Source organism: Crassostrea angulata, chromosome 8 (genome assembly GCF_025612915.1).
Source record: "Crassostrea angulata isolate pt1a10 chromosome 8, ASM2561291v2, whole genome shotgun sequence".
NCBI classification, from domain to species: domain Eukaryota; kingdom Metazoa; phylum Mollusca; class Bivalvia; order Ostreida; family Ostreidae; genus Magallana; species Magallana angulata.
The window spans coordinates 49,200,665-49,214,788 of NC_069118.1; the positions used below are offsets into that span (position 1 = coordinate 49,200,665).

Consider the following 14,124-nt stretch of genomic DNA (forward strand, 5'->3'; position numbering starts at 1 on the left):
TAGTAATTAAGTGACACTATGTGTTAATTGTGATAATATAATAATTATAGTCAGTTTTCTTTTTTTGAGTTTTAAATCTTTAATTGAGATTCACCTTATTTTGAACTGTATTTAACCAATACACTGTTAATTATAAGACGGCGCCCACTGATATTGGTACACAACTTTAATTGAGATTCACCTTATTTTGAACTGTATTTAACCAATACACTGTTAATTATATATAAGACGGCGCCCACTGATATTGGTACACAACTGCCGCGATCTAAATGATTAACATGTTATACAAGTAAAAACTAAATTTTAATTATTTGCTGCAGGCAATCGAATAATCAAATGTAAGGTGTCTTGATTCCAATTCTTAGCAATAATTTTATTAAACAAATGAATTTATATGCAAACAAATTTTCTTATTTGACCTAGACAGTTGCAAATTTTAATTTTATTAATTTATTTTACCAAAAATAAATCTCTTATTCGTTTATTAACTATTGATTCTTTTCTTTTAAAACTATCTTACAGTAACTTAAATTTTACTGCCAATGAAGAATTGTGTTCTCACACTGCCTTTTTCCCGATAAGTACATTTTTATTATATGTACCACAAAATATCTGATATCATTGCATGCATTTTGAGATATGCATTTATTTAAAGATGCCGTGTCATGTTTCTTTTTACGTAAATGACTGACAATTAAAAAGGTATGTTATACGAGGCCTGTTTGGAAATCATTAAGACACTTTCTTTAGTAACCTTGAAAAAAAAATAGACAAATCCTTTAAAATCATCACAAAATGATTAATAACAAATCTTACTGGAATAAAACAATTTTCGAAATGAACTTTCGATAAAACTTGACTAAAACCATGTAGAATTTTTATATTCGGTCAAAAAATAAATTTCCTCTAATAAAATTCTGTCTGAATTAAACTTTAGTAAATACTGGTTTCCAACAGGCAAAAAAAAAAAATGTCCTGTAAGATAGAAATGTTATTTTCCGAATTTTAATTTTCAAAGGAAAACATCTTACCTGTTAGGTTAGATACACACACACCAAAAAACAAACAAAGATAGTTTGTTACTATATACAGGTGTATTGGGACCACGGCGTATTTTATGGCGGCAAAATATGGAACGCCAAATTAACATATATTCAAATATTTGTACCTATCTTCAAATAATTGTACCTATCTTCAATTCAATTGTACCTATCTTCAATTCAATTGTACCTATCTTCAAATTGAATTAGAGATAGGTACAATTCAATTATACCTATCTTTAATTCATTTGAAGATAGGTACAATTGATTTGAAGATAGGTACAAATGCAATGAATTGAAGATAGGTACAACTGAATTAAAGATAGGTACAATTGAATTGAACCTATCTTCAATTACTAAAATATTGGCAATAATGAATACTCCCTGTATAGTACGTCATTTTCGTTACGTCACAATAAAATCGGGATCGGGATAATAAAATAGACAATATGATTTTGTCAACTTTTCGAAAGATTGAGCCTAAAAACAAACAAAAACTCATAATAATTGTTACTGCGTTAATAAATAGAGTGATTATCAACTGAATTATACATTCTTTGATAAAATTATGGAAAAAAATAAAGCCAGTTTTTTTATTTAGGTATATAACGTTAGTGACCCTAACTACGTCACTACCCTAACTCCGTCACTTTTGGGGTATTCGGGTAAACATGTTTTTGGCTTACTTATTGATATACATGTATATTTTAATAAGTAAATGATGCCTTTTGCAAATATATTGCACACACACTCGTTTCCCTCCATGTTGAAATGTCTTCAAGGGAGCGTTCATTATTTTCAACAATACACAAAACGAATTGAACCTAGGTATAATTGAATTGTACCTATCTTCAAATCCTTTGTAGATATGTCTGAATTGAACCTATCTTCAAATCAATTGTACCTATCTTTAAATGAATTTTACCTATCTTCAAATGAATTAGAGATAGGTATAATTCAATTGAACCTATCTTTAATTGAATTGAAGATAGGTATAATTCATTTGTACCTAGGTATAATTCATTTGTACCTAAGTATAATTCATTTGTACCTAGGTATAATTATTTAGAGATAGGTATAATTATTTACACCTATCTTCAATTCAATTGTACCTATCTTTAATTCAATTGTACCTATCTTCAAATGATTTGAAGATAGGTACAATTAATTGAAGATAGGTACAATTATTTGAAGATAGGTACAAATATTTGAATATATGTTAATTTGGCGTTCCATAGCAAAATGGTGCGTTGTTTGAAGTTGCATTGGCGGGATGACACTGACATCATTACAAAATGCATGGCTGACATCTGATCGAAACGACATTTCGTCTATTAAAAGGATTTTATCGACGGCAACATGTAATTTACGCTACTTGCATGTCAACATCTTTATCTTGCATGTCGACATAATTTATCTTGCAAGTAGGGGGCAGAAATATGTCACCATAGATTTTAAATATTTATTTGTTTTTTTTTTCAATTTTTCCCCAGAACAGATCGATGGTCTGATAATTATTTTTAATTGAAATGTAAAAAATCTAAATTCTTTACAAATCTTTACAAATTGTATCGGAGAAGCCCAGAACTTTACAAATATAACACATAATGAAATTGATTTGAAATTCCAATTAACCATGCTGTTATACAATGTAAAACCGACCCTACATTATTAAAAATGTCATTTTGAATAATTAATAATGATCACAGGACATGCGGGCATCGGGGGAGGGGGGGGCGCTTAACTGGAACGCCTCACCCCCCTAAAAAATTAGAATTTATTAGAATGTACATATGGAAATCATCAAAAATACCAATACCGGTATGCCTCAGAAAAAAAATTCTGATCCACGCAGGAACATACTAAAGACCTGAAATACTAATGACCTGAAAGACCTGAAATTTTATTTAAAAGATACTTTTATAAGATTTTTGTCAAATAAAATTACTTTGTGGGGATTTAAATCATATTTCCAGGTATACATGTGTTGAAAAAATATCATAATGACCAGTTATTTACACAGAAATACGAAAGACCTGAAAATTTGAATTGACCTGAAATTTTCAAATGACCTGAAATTTTATATAATTGATATAGATGATACTTTTATAAGATTTTTGTCAAATAAAATTACTTTTCGGGGGGTTACATCATATTTCCAGATATATTTGTGTTGAAACATATCATGGTGAGCTGTTATTTACGCAGAAGTACGAAAGACCTGAAAATTTGAATTGACCTGAAATTTTCAAATGACCTGAAATTTTATATGATTGATACATTTCTATGTTCTGTGTCAATTTAAATCTCTATTGTTTAGTTTTTATCATGTTTCCAAATATATATGTGTTGAAATCATATCATCATACTGATCAGTTATTTACACAGGAATACAAAAGACCTGAAAATTTGAATTGGCATGAAACTTAATATTGACCAGAAATTTTATATAATTGATACATTTATATATTCTGTGTCAATTTTAATGTATATTTGTGAGTTTTTATTATATTTCCAGGTATATATGTGTTGAAATATATCATTAAATAGCAACATTATCGGTTATTTACGCAGAAGTGCGATCCCCTTTTAAAGTTGGAATTGACCTGAAAATTTTAGATGACCTGAAAAAGATACGTTGTTCTGGATCAAATTAGATGACTATGTCTGGCATTTATCATACTCCAGTGTGAAATGTGCTAAAAAAAATGAAACAACACCATTAGCAATTGTTACGCAGAAATAAGAAACAAATGAACAGATTTGAGCTGACATGATTTTTTTTAAATACATGTATACTTCATGTTATGAAATACATGTAAATGATTACTACCAAAGTACATATTGATATGATCATAATCCATCACAAGAAAGGAGACTAACATGATAGGCCCCCGGGGAGCTAACACCATTATAATGCTTTGATTGAAATGTTCCAATATGTACAGTCACTTGAATTTTTGCAAGTTTCTTTTAAATTCAAACTGCACTTACTTAACAAGCCATTATAATTATCTAAGGGAAAATACAAAAGCGAAAGAGTTAAAGATACATGTATATCGGAATATCTTGTTTAATTTTGATTAAGTCATGTGTAATTGTACACTGTTTCGGTTCATTAAATTTGTGTATAAACTATACAGGTAAAATGAATGGGGTGTAATACCCCATCCCCTCAATTACAGATTAACCCCTTTGTTTGCCACCTAACGGGACTAGTCAATGTGTGTTCTAAATAAACATGTCCAAACTGAAATCACAAATAGAGTCAAGAAAGTTGTAATGAATCATTAAAGTTTATTGTTTTACCCAAATAATTAGAAAATAAATGAAATTCCTTCTAGAATATTTTAAGTTGTTAAAAGAAAGATAATTATATATTTATTCATTCTTTAATTATTATTTAAAGGTCTGCAGCTCATCAAAGGGTACAAATTAAGTACAGAATTAGGTATTTTGATATAAGAAGAATATAACAATAAAAGTCAGTTACAAATTATTGGTTGTTAATTTCATAATCAAGTATTGCAGCATTGCAAAAATGATGAAATAAAAGAACACAATTACATCGACACAAAATTTCAGGTCAGCCCACATTTTCAGGTCTTTCGTATTACTGTGTAAATAAATGATCAGTATGATATATTTTAACACATATATACCTAGATATATGATAAAACTTACAAATAGACATTAAAATTGACACAGAACATAGAAATGTATCAATTATATATAATTTCAGGTCAGCCCACATTTTCAGGTCATTTCAAATTTTCAGGTCTTTCGTATTCCTGTGTAAATAAATGATCAGTATGATATATTTTAACACATATATACCTAGATATATGATAAAAACTTACAAATAGACATTAAAATTGACACAGAACACAGAAATGTATCAATAATATATAATTTCAGGTCAGCTAAATTTTTCAGGTCAATTCAATTTTTCAGCTCTTGTATTCCTGCGTAAATAATTGATTAGTATGATATATTTTAACACGTATACCTAGAAATATGTTTAAAAACTCACAAATAGACTTTAAAATTGACACATAACAGAGAAATATATCAATTATATAAAATTTCAGGTCATTTGAAAATTTCAGGTCAATTCAAATTTTCAGGTCTTTCGTATTTCTGCGTAAATAACTGGTCATTATGATATTTTTTCAACACAAGTATACCTGGAAATATAATGTAAATCCCCACAAAGTAATTTATTTGACAAAAATCTTATAAAAGTATCTTTTATATAAAATTTCAGGTCTTTCAGGTCATTAGTATTTCAGGTCTTTAGTATGTTCCATCCACGCATGCAGTATTGCATTTCGTTTTTTCGTAAATGTGGTATTGTACAAAACTGAAGCATTTTAAAATTAAACCTAGCCTTTACATGATTTATTATCGATTCGCTTTATTTTCAAATTAAATAGTTTAATATTTCTGGATCTACATGTAGTAATAATTAGATTGGAGTTGCTTCCCTTGTTTAGAAATCACCTTCACCTTCCGCCTCGTTCTGGGAGATCTGCCGTCGATACAATCATGTTCTGTCGGACGGCACAGGTTTTTGTTCCACAATGGTAAGTTATTAAAACAAATCATTGTAATAATAAAGACAAATTACCTTTATGCATCGACTGTGCATTTTTGTTGTTTAGTTCCAAGTGTTCTTCAGTGGTAAACTCGCTGTTAACTTGTGACCTCTAACAAACCAAGTTTATACCGGTGTTCGTAAAATTTATAATAAACAGAATGGTTGTCAAATTCCTACTCAGGGTCACACGTTTGAAGCATAATCTTTAAATGACAAGGTGGCATTTTAAAGAATTGCTCGCAATTAAAAACAACTTTGAGTAGTTAACTTCCAGCTCGAATTTCCTCAGTTGTCATGTGTAAATTGTTGACGAAATGTCCAATCGATTCTGTTAATAGTTCTTTACCAGTTATGTTAGTAATACCTATAATATGGTCAAGGATAATAAAGTTTTGATTTAGATTAGATCATGAAAATTATTTCTGTAATACATATACCATTCTTACACCCTTGTCTATTGTTGTCAGGTAATGGTTTCCCACTTCTCGAACACAAGTAAAGTTTTAACATTACTTTTGAGAATATATATAATATTCATAACATTTCAATACATAATAAGATTTTTCTCATTTACAAGAAAGTAAGCGAGCGAATATAACAGCTAAGTTTTAATTAGATTCTCATTTTACAGAGTAGTGAATATATTTTTAAAAAAAATACCATGCATATATCATTGATTAATTTCATAAATCTGTAGGGTGATTTAACCATGCATCGGACACATACCCTGGATCGGACAACTTTGTTTATAAATATACAAATAAATGTGCATGCGCTCATGTGTTGTTTCGTATATTCCTGAATTAGAACAAATGAACTTTATCATTATAAAGAATTGGATAGTCGCATTGTCAAAGAAATAGCAATATAGACATCGTAAAATGACATCATATACGCCATTATTGAAAATTTAGTTACGAAGGTTTTACAGTAAAGCATTATTTGAATGTTGTGCGTTTGATTGTGAATTAGTGAAAATGCACTCTCTGCCTAAAATAATTAGAAAGAAGTAAGTTTTGAAACAAAATTTGATTAAAATAAGTCCAAGAAATTTGAACAATTAATGTCAAGGTCATTTTTGCACCATATGTTCATTTCACCATGGATCGGACACAAATTAACCATGCATCGGACAGTTTTCACTGCATGATTTCTTCTAATAATATGGAGATTATGTGCCCATTCCTTGTGATATACTTTAAATGTGAAGTAAAATAAAGATTTTAAAAATAATTGATACAAACATTTTCCTCGGACCACTTAAAAATCGAGTTTTACGGATACCGCCTTTTTAGTCCAAAGTTCCTGTAGGAGCTGGCACAATAAAGAACACCATATGAGTAATATTCCTCTAAACAGAAGCACTAGTCTAAATTCCTATAAGTAGATTTGAGGATTTACATTAAAAGAAATCTGATTAGCATTTCAATAAATTAATTTTTCCGAACCTTTGTATTTTTGCATTAAAACCAGAAAATGTTGTTATCTTTAATCTCTACTGTACTGCTATAGCTGTCCGATGCTTGGTAAATATTGTCCAATCCATAGTGAAATAGTTCAACACTTCAATAATTTGCTTTATTTTCTACATTTTTAACAATTTCACAATTTTTTCTCCAATAATTAAGCAGGAGGAAAACCTGTAACTTTTAAAACAAGTTTTATTTATATTTGGACGATAATTGATGCGTGAACAAAGGGAAATTCCAAAGGTGTCCGATGCATGGTGAAATCACCCTATCTAAATTTGTTTCTTTCTTACCTTTTCAGCACGCAAGTGCGTGGAATGGCAACTCTGAAAGAAAGTAAGTACTTTGTTTTGATTCATTTTGATGATAGGTGAAGGTGACAGAAATTACTTGCCCAAACTGGGCAGTTATTATAGTCTGTCCCAAGTTATTGCTTCCATCAATTTTTGATGATTTTTAATAAAAATACACATACCTGTGAAAGAAATACAATTGAATTCGATGAAAGGTAATATATATCCAAGATATCTTCATTGAACAATTATCCCTTTTCACTCATCAAATTTCACAGGAACGAAAACAATTTTCTTACGGAGATTTATAATGGGAAATGTTTACATCTTTTCTCCATTCGGAATACATCGCACAATTTTTTAACGTTATCATCCGGGCTTATTAATGGCTGATGCAATGCAAAATCTCCGTAGACTTTCAATTATGGGATGTGTATTGAAATCTGAAGCGGTAGAGGGGGCATTTCAAAACAGATAATCCGGACATTTTTCATATTAGTGGATGAACGTAGTTTGAGCACAAAGGTATTTGCTATTATTAAAATATCAAGCAAAAAGTGGTGAAAGCAAAAACTCGAGACAAAGTATAGTTGAGTGGAGTTGCATCAATTTCTTTTTAAACATTGAACAATGATTATCCCTTAACATACATCAAGCTGCAGATCAGTAGGGCCTAAAAAAAAGAAGTTGTGTGTTTTGGGTAGCCCGACCTAATCTACAAACATGCCCCGATCCTACCATTTTTAGATGTCTGTTTTTATCCGATTGTGATTTTTATATTATTTCTATTAAAAACCCATTTTTAAATATGACACAAACAAACATTCTTAGGATTCATGGAGAAAAAAATGTGATAAAATAAAAAAGAATCCATACCTACCTAATTTTTTCATCAGTGTAACCCTAAACACACAATTTTTTTTTTATAGGCCTAGCTTTAATAACGGGGAAAATTTGGCATAAAATAATGTAGAACTATTGTCAGTTCCTGACATATTGGAATAAATGTAAATTTTTTGCACTCAATCAAAAACTTGTTGAACTGGTGAGTTCTAGTTCCTCACCATTCTGTAGAGATTTATAATACCAAAATAAACTTCAAACATTTGAACACTAATGAAGTAACATTTACACTTAATTTTTGAAATATTGGAAATTATAAGGGTATTATCATGATTATTTCTTGTTCTTACAGTTCGTGTCCGCTTAAAGTCGGTCACAAATATTCAGAAGATCACCAAATCCATGAAGATGGTGTCAGCAGCCAAATATGCCAAGGCTGAGAGAGAACTGAAGCCTGCCAAACCATACGGAGAACAGGCAACTGGTTAGTGAATAATTAATTGAAAGCTGTTTAGACCATGTCTTTAAACAATAAATACCAAAAATACTTTGATTTATTTCAATTGATGTAGAAATATTTGTGTCAATTCTAACAATTTATGAAGATTTTTTTTTGCATTAACAAGAAAAAAATGCCTTGCCATTTTTTTCAAGAATTGCACATAACATTTACTTTCTTAAATATGTATTTAGGAAGTGATTTAAATTTTTTTGATAGATTAATATTCCCAGGGTTTTTTCTGTTATTTGTTGAAATAGTAAAATTGGTTTAGGGTAGGGGGGTATATGGTGTTATGATGAAATAGAAAAAGGAGAAATAAGGTTGGGGGGGGGGTTAGTAATTGAAGTGTTGAACATGTTGTTTCATGTATCTGGTCTTGTTTAATACTATATGACAGTTCTACAATTGTAAAATGGTTTTTCTTGCAGCTCTGACCAAGAACTTGAGCATGAAAGATGATGATGAGACAGAGATGATCATAGCATTGACCTCTGACAGGGGTCTCTGCGGATCGATCCACTCCAGCGTGGTCAAGGCCATCAAGGCCCGCTTGGCCGAGAAAGATGACGCCAAGCTGGTGCTGGTCGGAGACAAAGCCAAGGCTATGCTGCAAAAGTAAGAACATTGATAGGGAAGGGGTTTGAGGAGCGTTGTATGGTACACTTTTTCGTGAATTTATGTATTTGTGATCTGGTTAGAGAAGGGGGCAGTGTTTTCATTGAATTCTATGCCTCAAACAGCAGGAATGGTACTCAAACAAAGTCCATCATTGATACCTAGTAGAGTATATATTCTTGATACAGCTGTAGTAATTTTAGGGAAGTAGAGTTTATTGAAATGAGGCAGCCGTTTTGGAAGCTATTTATAGTTTTTTTGTCTATTCGATTTTAGATCATTTAGATTTTATATTATTAGTCCCCTACAGGTTTTCACCGGAGGGGACTATAGCTTTCCTCTGTGTCTGTCAGTCTGTCTGTCCATCCGTCCGCCTGTCCGTCCATCCGTCGGGCTGTCTGTCCATCTGTCAGTCGGTCTGTCTGTCCCACTTCACTTTTTCACACTTTTTTTCTTTATGTGTGAGGAATAATATGAATTTTGCTGAACTGCTTCAAAATGTCAAACTACAGATCAAGTTTACACTTTTGTAGCGTCTGGTTGACATATTTTCGAGAAAATTAATTTTTTATATTCCAATTTTTTAATGTTCGGGTTCGATATTCTGCATAACAGTGCATTGTTTTCACAATTTCCACAAACCGGTAGGGGACGTGTATTGCTTATGCAATACTCTCAGAATGCTTGTTCTCAATAAGTTTGATCAAATGGGAAGGAGTTGTGTATAATGAGAATTGTTTTCCTACAAACTGAAATGTCTCTAGTCTAAGTTTTTCATCATTTGATAAACACAACAAAGAGCGAACCAGCTAAATTTCTATGTTTATATCAGGCTAGAATGACAATATGTTTTATTATACTTTCATGTTAAATACTGAAATCTGATTGGCTTAGACGCAGTTGATAATCCGTTCTATCACCCTCAGCGTTAGCAACGCACTTGGCAACGGGTAACACAATGAATTGTTACATGCGCGTAAATTATGCGCGTACGATTCACTGTAGAATTCATGTCATTTTTATATAAAAGCAGTAAAATTTTCTCTAAAATTAAGACATTCAGTATAATAAAATAAATAATGCCTGTTTGGGAGGGTAACTGTTGAAATTGACACCCCTTGAAAACCATTGTCAACCTCCACTTCGCGTCGGTTGACAATGGCTTTCTCGGGGTGTCAATTTCAACAGTTACCCTCCCAAACAGGCACTATTTATATAATGGACTCTTAAATATCCAGTATAATTCACTAAACATTAACAAACCTCATGAAATACATGTATTGCATCTAAAAGAAATTAAGAAATTATATTTTGATACAAGCATGGTCATATTTTGGGGGTTTTTTTTTTAGCTCAAGGGTTTTCTGACAAATGACATGTAGGTTTGTTCAGCATGTTCAGGTGTCATTGATTTATAGTTGAATGCAGTTGGGTAATGTACAGAACTTCTTTTTATTGTTTTTAGAGTCTATGGTAAAAAAGTGCTAGGACATTTCAATGATATTGGAAAAGCCCCTCCAGTCTTTCAGGATGCCTCCAAGATTGCACTGTCGGCCATAGATCTAGGACTGCAGGATTACACTAAAGTCACCATGTATTACAATTCCTTTAAGTAAGTACACCAGAACTAATGTCAACGTGTATAATGATCACTGAATAAGGGATGTTAGTGAAAAGTCAACTATTCTCAAATGGAACAAAGTTAAATTCTGTAATAAAGGGATAACATATCAAACATTTGATATGTTATACTGTAAAAGTGGTTATTGACACTGTTGATATAAAGAATGCGTTTTTATAGTCAAACAATATGCATGGGTATAATGTGGATGTGTGATTTACCAATGTAAAGTTTAATTTTTTAAGCTTATCGTTTAACTAGTGTAAATTTCTCCTACTTGTAAATATCCACTTTAAGAGTACATGTACTTATTCAATAACTGACATGGAGAACTCAATAACCAGGAGAATTTGTAATAAGCTGGCTGCTGAAATGCATTTCTCCTTTTAAATAATTCAATAATCAGTCGGACCGTACTTGTTTTTGTCATATAGTAATCTTTTGTTAAAGGGATATTTTTTTCTCAAATACTAGTGTATGTATTAAAATATACTCAGGTGTGCAATGATATTGATTTTGACCAAAATTCCAAAAAAATTTCCAAACTCAAAAGCCGCAGATAGAATAATAGAATTTCATAGAAAACCTTGGTTAAAACATTAAGTATTCTTAACTGATGAAGATGCAAATAGATAGACACCTTATTTACTCCCCTACAGAGAATAAATGCTAAAAAAAAAGTAAAAAGAGATAAAAACATTAAGAATGCTTATTTGATAAGGGTGTGAAAAAATGCTTCCTCTCAGTAAAATGTGTAATGTTATTCTTTTACCTTACCAGGAGCGTAGTAGCATTTAGAACCTTGAAAGTACCACTGCCGACCAAAAACAACATGACTGGGGCCGAGAACTACAACCTGTACGACAGCATCGACGACGAGGTCCTGCAGGCTTACAACGAGTTCACCCTGGCCACCATGGTGTATTACGGACTGAAGGAGGCCCAGTGCAGCGAGCAGAGCTCTAGGATGACGGCCATGGACAGCGCTAGCAAAAACGCAGGTTCGTGATCACAGTCAACACTTATAGGCCATAATAGTCGGTTTAGTTCACTTTTGATCTCGATCTCATTTTAACTTGAGAGATACATGTATATACATGAAAAGCATTGAAACTTGAGATCAATTCTACAAACTAAAAACTGATATGGTGATCAAGTACTTTTATGAATTCATGTCAGCTTTAATGTGTTGCCTTTATTTTTTAATATAAGAGGAAGAGATCTTAACAGTTTAATTGTTTAACTTTCTATTCCATTCTGACGAGAATACTAACATGTTTTCTTTGTCTCTATGAAATTCAGTAGAGGATGATAAAAATGTTTTTACTTTCGTGACCTTTCATGTTTAAGTAAATATCACTTGGTTATAAGTTTGTGTAATTTGAGAAATACAGTGGTTCATTAATGATCAGGGGCATCAATGTTTGTGAATTTAGTTAAATTGCCAAGACACTTTTATTCATGGACAATGGTCTTGTCAATAAAGTATGTTTTCACATAAAGATTCGTTCAACAACAAAATCCACAAAAACTGGTTTTCAGCAGATTTTGATGTGTAGTTTATTTATTTGTTGGTTGTTTCTCTTTTTTCTGTAAAAAACCCAAGAATCAATGTCAATTCATTTGTTAAAAACCCTTTAATTTTTTGTTTGCAGGAGAAATGATCGACAAACTGACCTTGACCTTCAACAGGACCCGACAGGCCGTCATCACCAGGGAGTTGATAGAAATTATCTCTGGAGCCGCCGCCCTGTAGCGGGGGGGACACGTGCTCTAGGACACTGGCATTGCATTAGTGACCGAGTTGTGCAACATCATTTCTATATATCTCTAATTGAACAATGGTGAATCTTTTCATGTGAAAATGTAGTGCTGAAACCGTTTGAGAAACTTATGTTGTTTCAGGTGAATTAAAAAAAATGATATAAAATGATTTGTGGTTGGTTTTAGTGGGTTTTTTGTTTGTAATGAAAGTTGTTTGGTACAGAAAGAAATCATTCCTATAATTAAACACATACGGAGTTTTGTCCAGGAATTAGTTCCTTTTAGTATTGATTTTGATGTGAGATAACAAAGAGGTTTGTTATACTTTCATGTTAAATACTGAAATCTGATTGGTTAAGACGCAGTTAATAATATTTTCTATTACCCTCAGCGTTAGCAACGCACTTAGCAACGGGTAACATTAAAAAATGTTACATGCGCGAAAATGTACTTATACTTTCTATTTCTGTTACATGCGCGAAAATTATGCGCGTACGGTTTGCTGTAGAATTCACGTTATTCCTATATAAAAGCAGTAAAATTTTCTTAAAAATTAAGACATTCAGTATAACAAAATAAATAGTGCCTGTTTGGGAGGATAACAGTTGAAATTGACACCCCTCGAAAACCATTGTCAACCTCCGCTTCGCATCGGTTGACAATGGTTTTCTCGGGGTGTCAATTTCAACTGTTACTCTCCCAAACAGGCACTATTTATATAATAGCGCCTTTTCCCATTATTTCGCCTACACCTGTGTTTGGACGGAAAGTACCTGTTTCTAAAATAGCTTCAGGTACCTAGCTGTCGCAATATGATTTTCGAAACCTGGACAACTGTACTGATTTTATAATGGTGTCTGTAACAACTGATTTGTCATAAATTCGGGAAACTCTGTGTATAGCAGTAGTTGATATTCTGAATCGTGATAAGATTAAGCAGAATGCAATGGATCTAAGTGTAAATAGAGTTCATGTATAGTGTTAATGAAGAGATCTGTTTATATCGGGTATGCTCATACTAAGACTGAATTAAACAACATAATTAAAAAAAAAACCCAGAAGAATAGATACATGTAACTTAACCTCCAAATCGTATATGAAGTGCGCTATACCTCTTTATAAATAAATTTCTCTGCCGACTTTGATGTCGGAGTAAAAATTGCTCTTTTTTTTTTAAAGTGGTCAGATGATAATTTATAGACTGAACTACATCTTTCGTACTTCTATTAAAAAGCAAGTGGCAAAGATTTAAAGGGGAAAAAGTGCTACATTTACTACGTATTAATTTTATTCACAACAAATATTTGAAAGACGAGAATGTGATCTAAAACTTTGAAAAGTTTGACTGTATAGTACTAGACGAGGTGTACGATCACT

The 14,124-nt window shown here is 31.7% G+C and overlaps 1 protein-coding gene across 1 annotated transcript; it reads left to right on the top strand.

Moving 5' to 3' along the window:
• Positions 1-5,536: 5,536 nt before the first annotated feature.
• On the top strand, positions 5,537-12,770 carry LOC128161458 (ATP synthase subunit gamma, mitochondrial-like). The gene is made up of 7 exons (XM_052824737.1): positions 5,537-5,626; positions 7,411-7,445; positions 8,598-8,729; positions 9,176-9,362; positions 10,828-10,974; positions 11,764-11,984; positions 12,639-12,770. Exons 1-7 carry the CDS (start codon positions 5,589-5,591, stop codon positions 12,737-12,739), a joined length of 861 nt encoding a protein of 286 aa, XP_052680697.1. The 5' UTR covers positions 5,537-5,588; the 3' UTR covers positions 12,740-12,770.
• The last annotated feature ends 1,354 nt before the right edge of the window (positions 12,771-14,124 follow it).

Bases quoted from the DNA above. Each gene is read 5' to 3' on its own strand.
- LOC128161458 (XM_052824737.1), top strand. From the start codon at position 5,589: ATGTTCTGTCGGACGGCACAGGTTTTTGTTCCACAATG. The intron at 5,627-7,410 runs GTAAGTTATTAA...TTACCTTTTCAG, and splicing joins CAGGTTTTTGTTCCACAATG to CACGCAAGTGCGTGGAATGG. The intron at 10,975-11,763 runs GTAAGTACACCA...TTACCTTACCAG, and splicing joins ATGTATTACAATTCCTTTAA to GAGCGTAGTAGCATTTAGAA.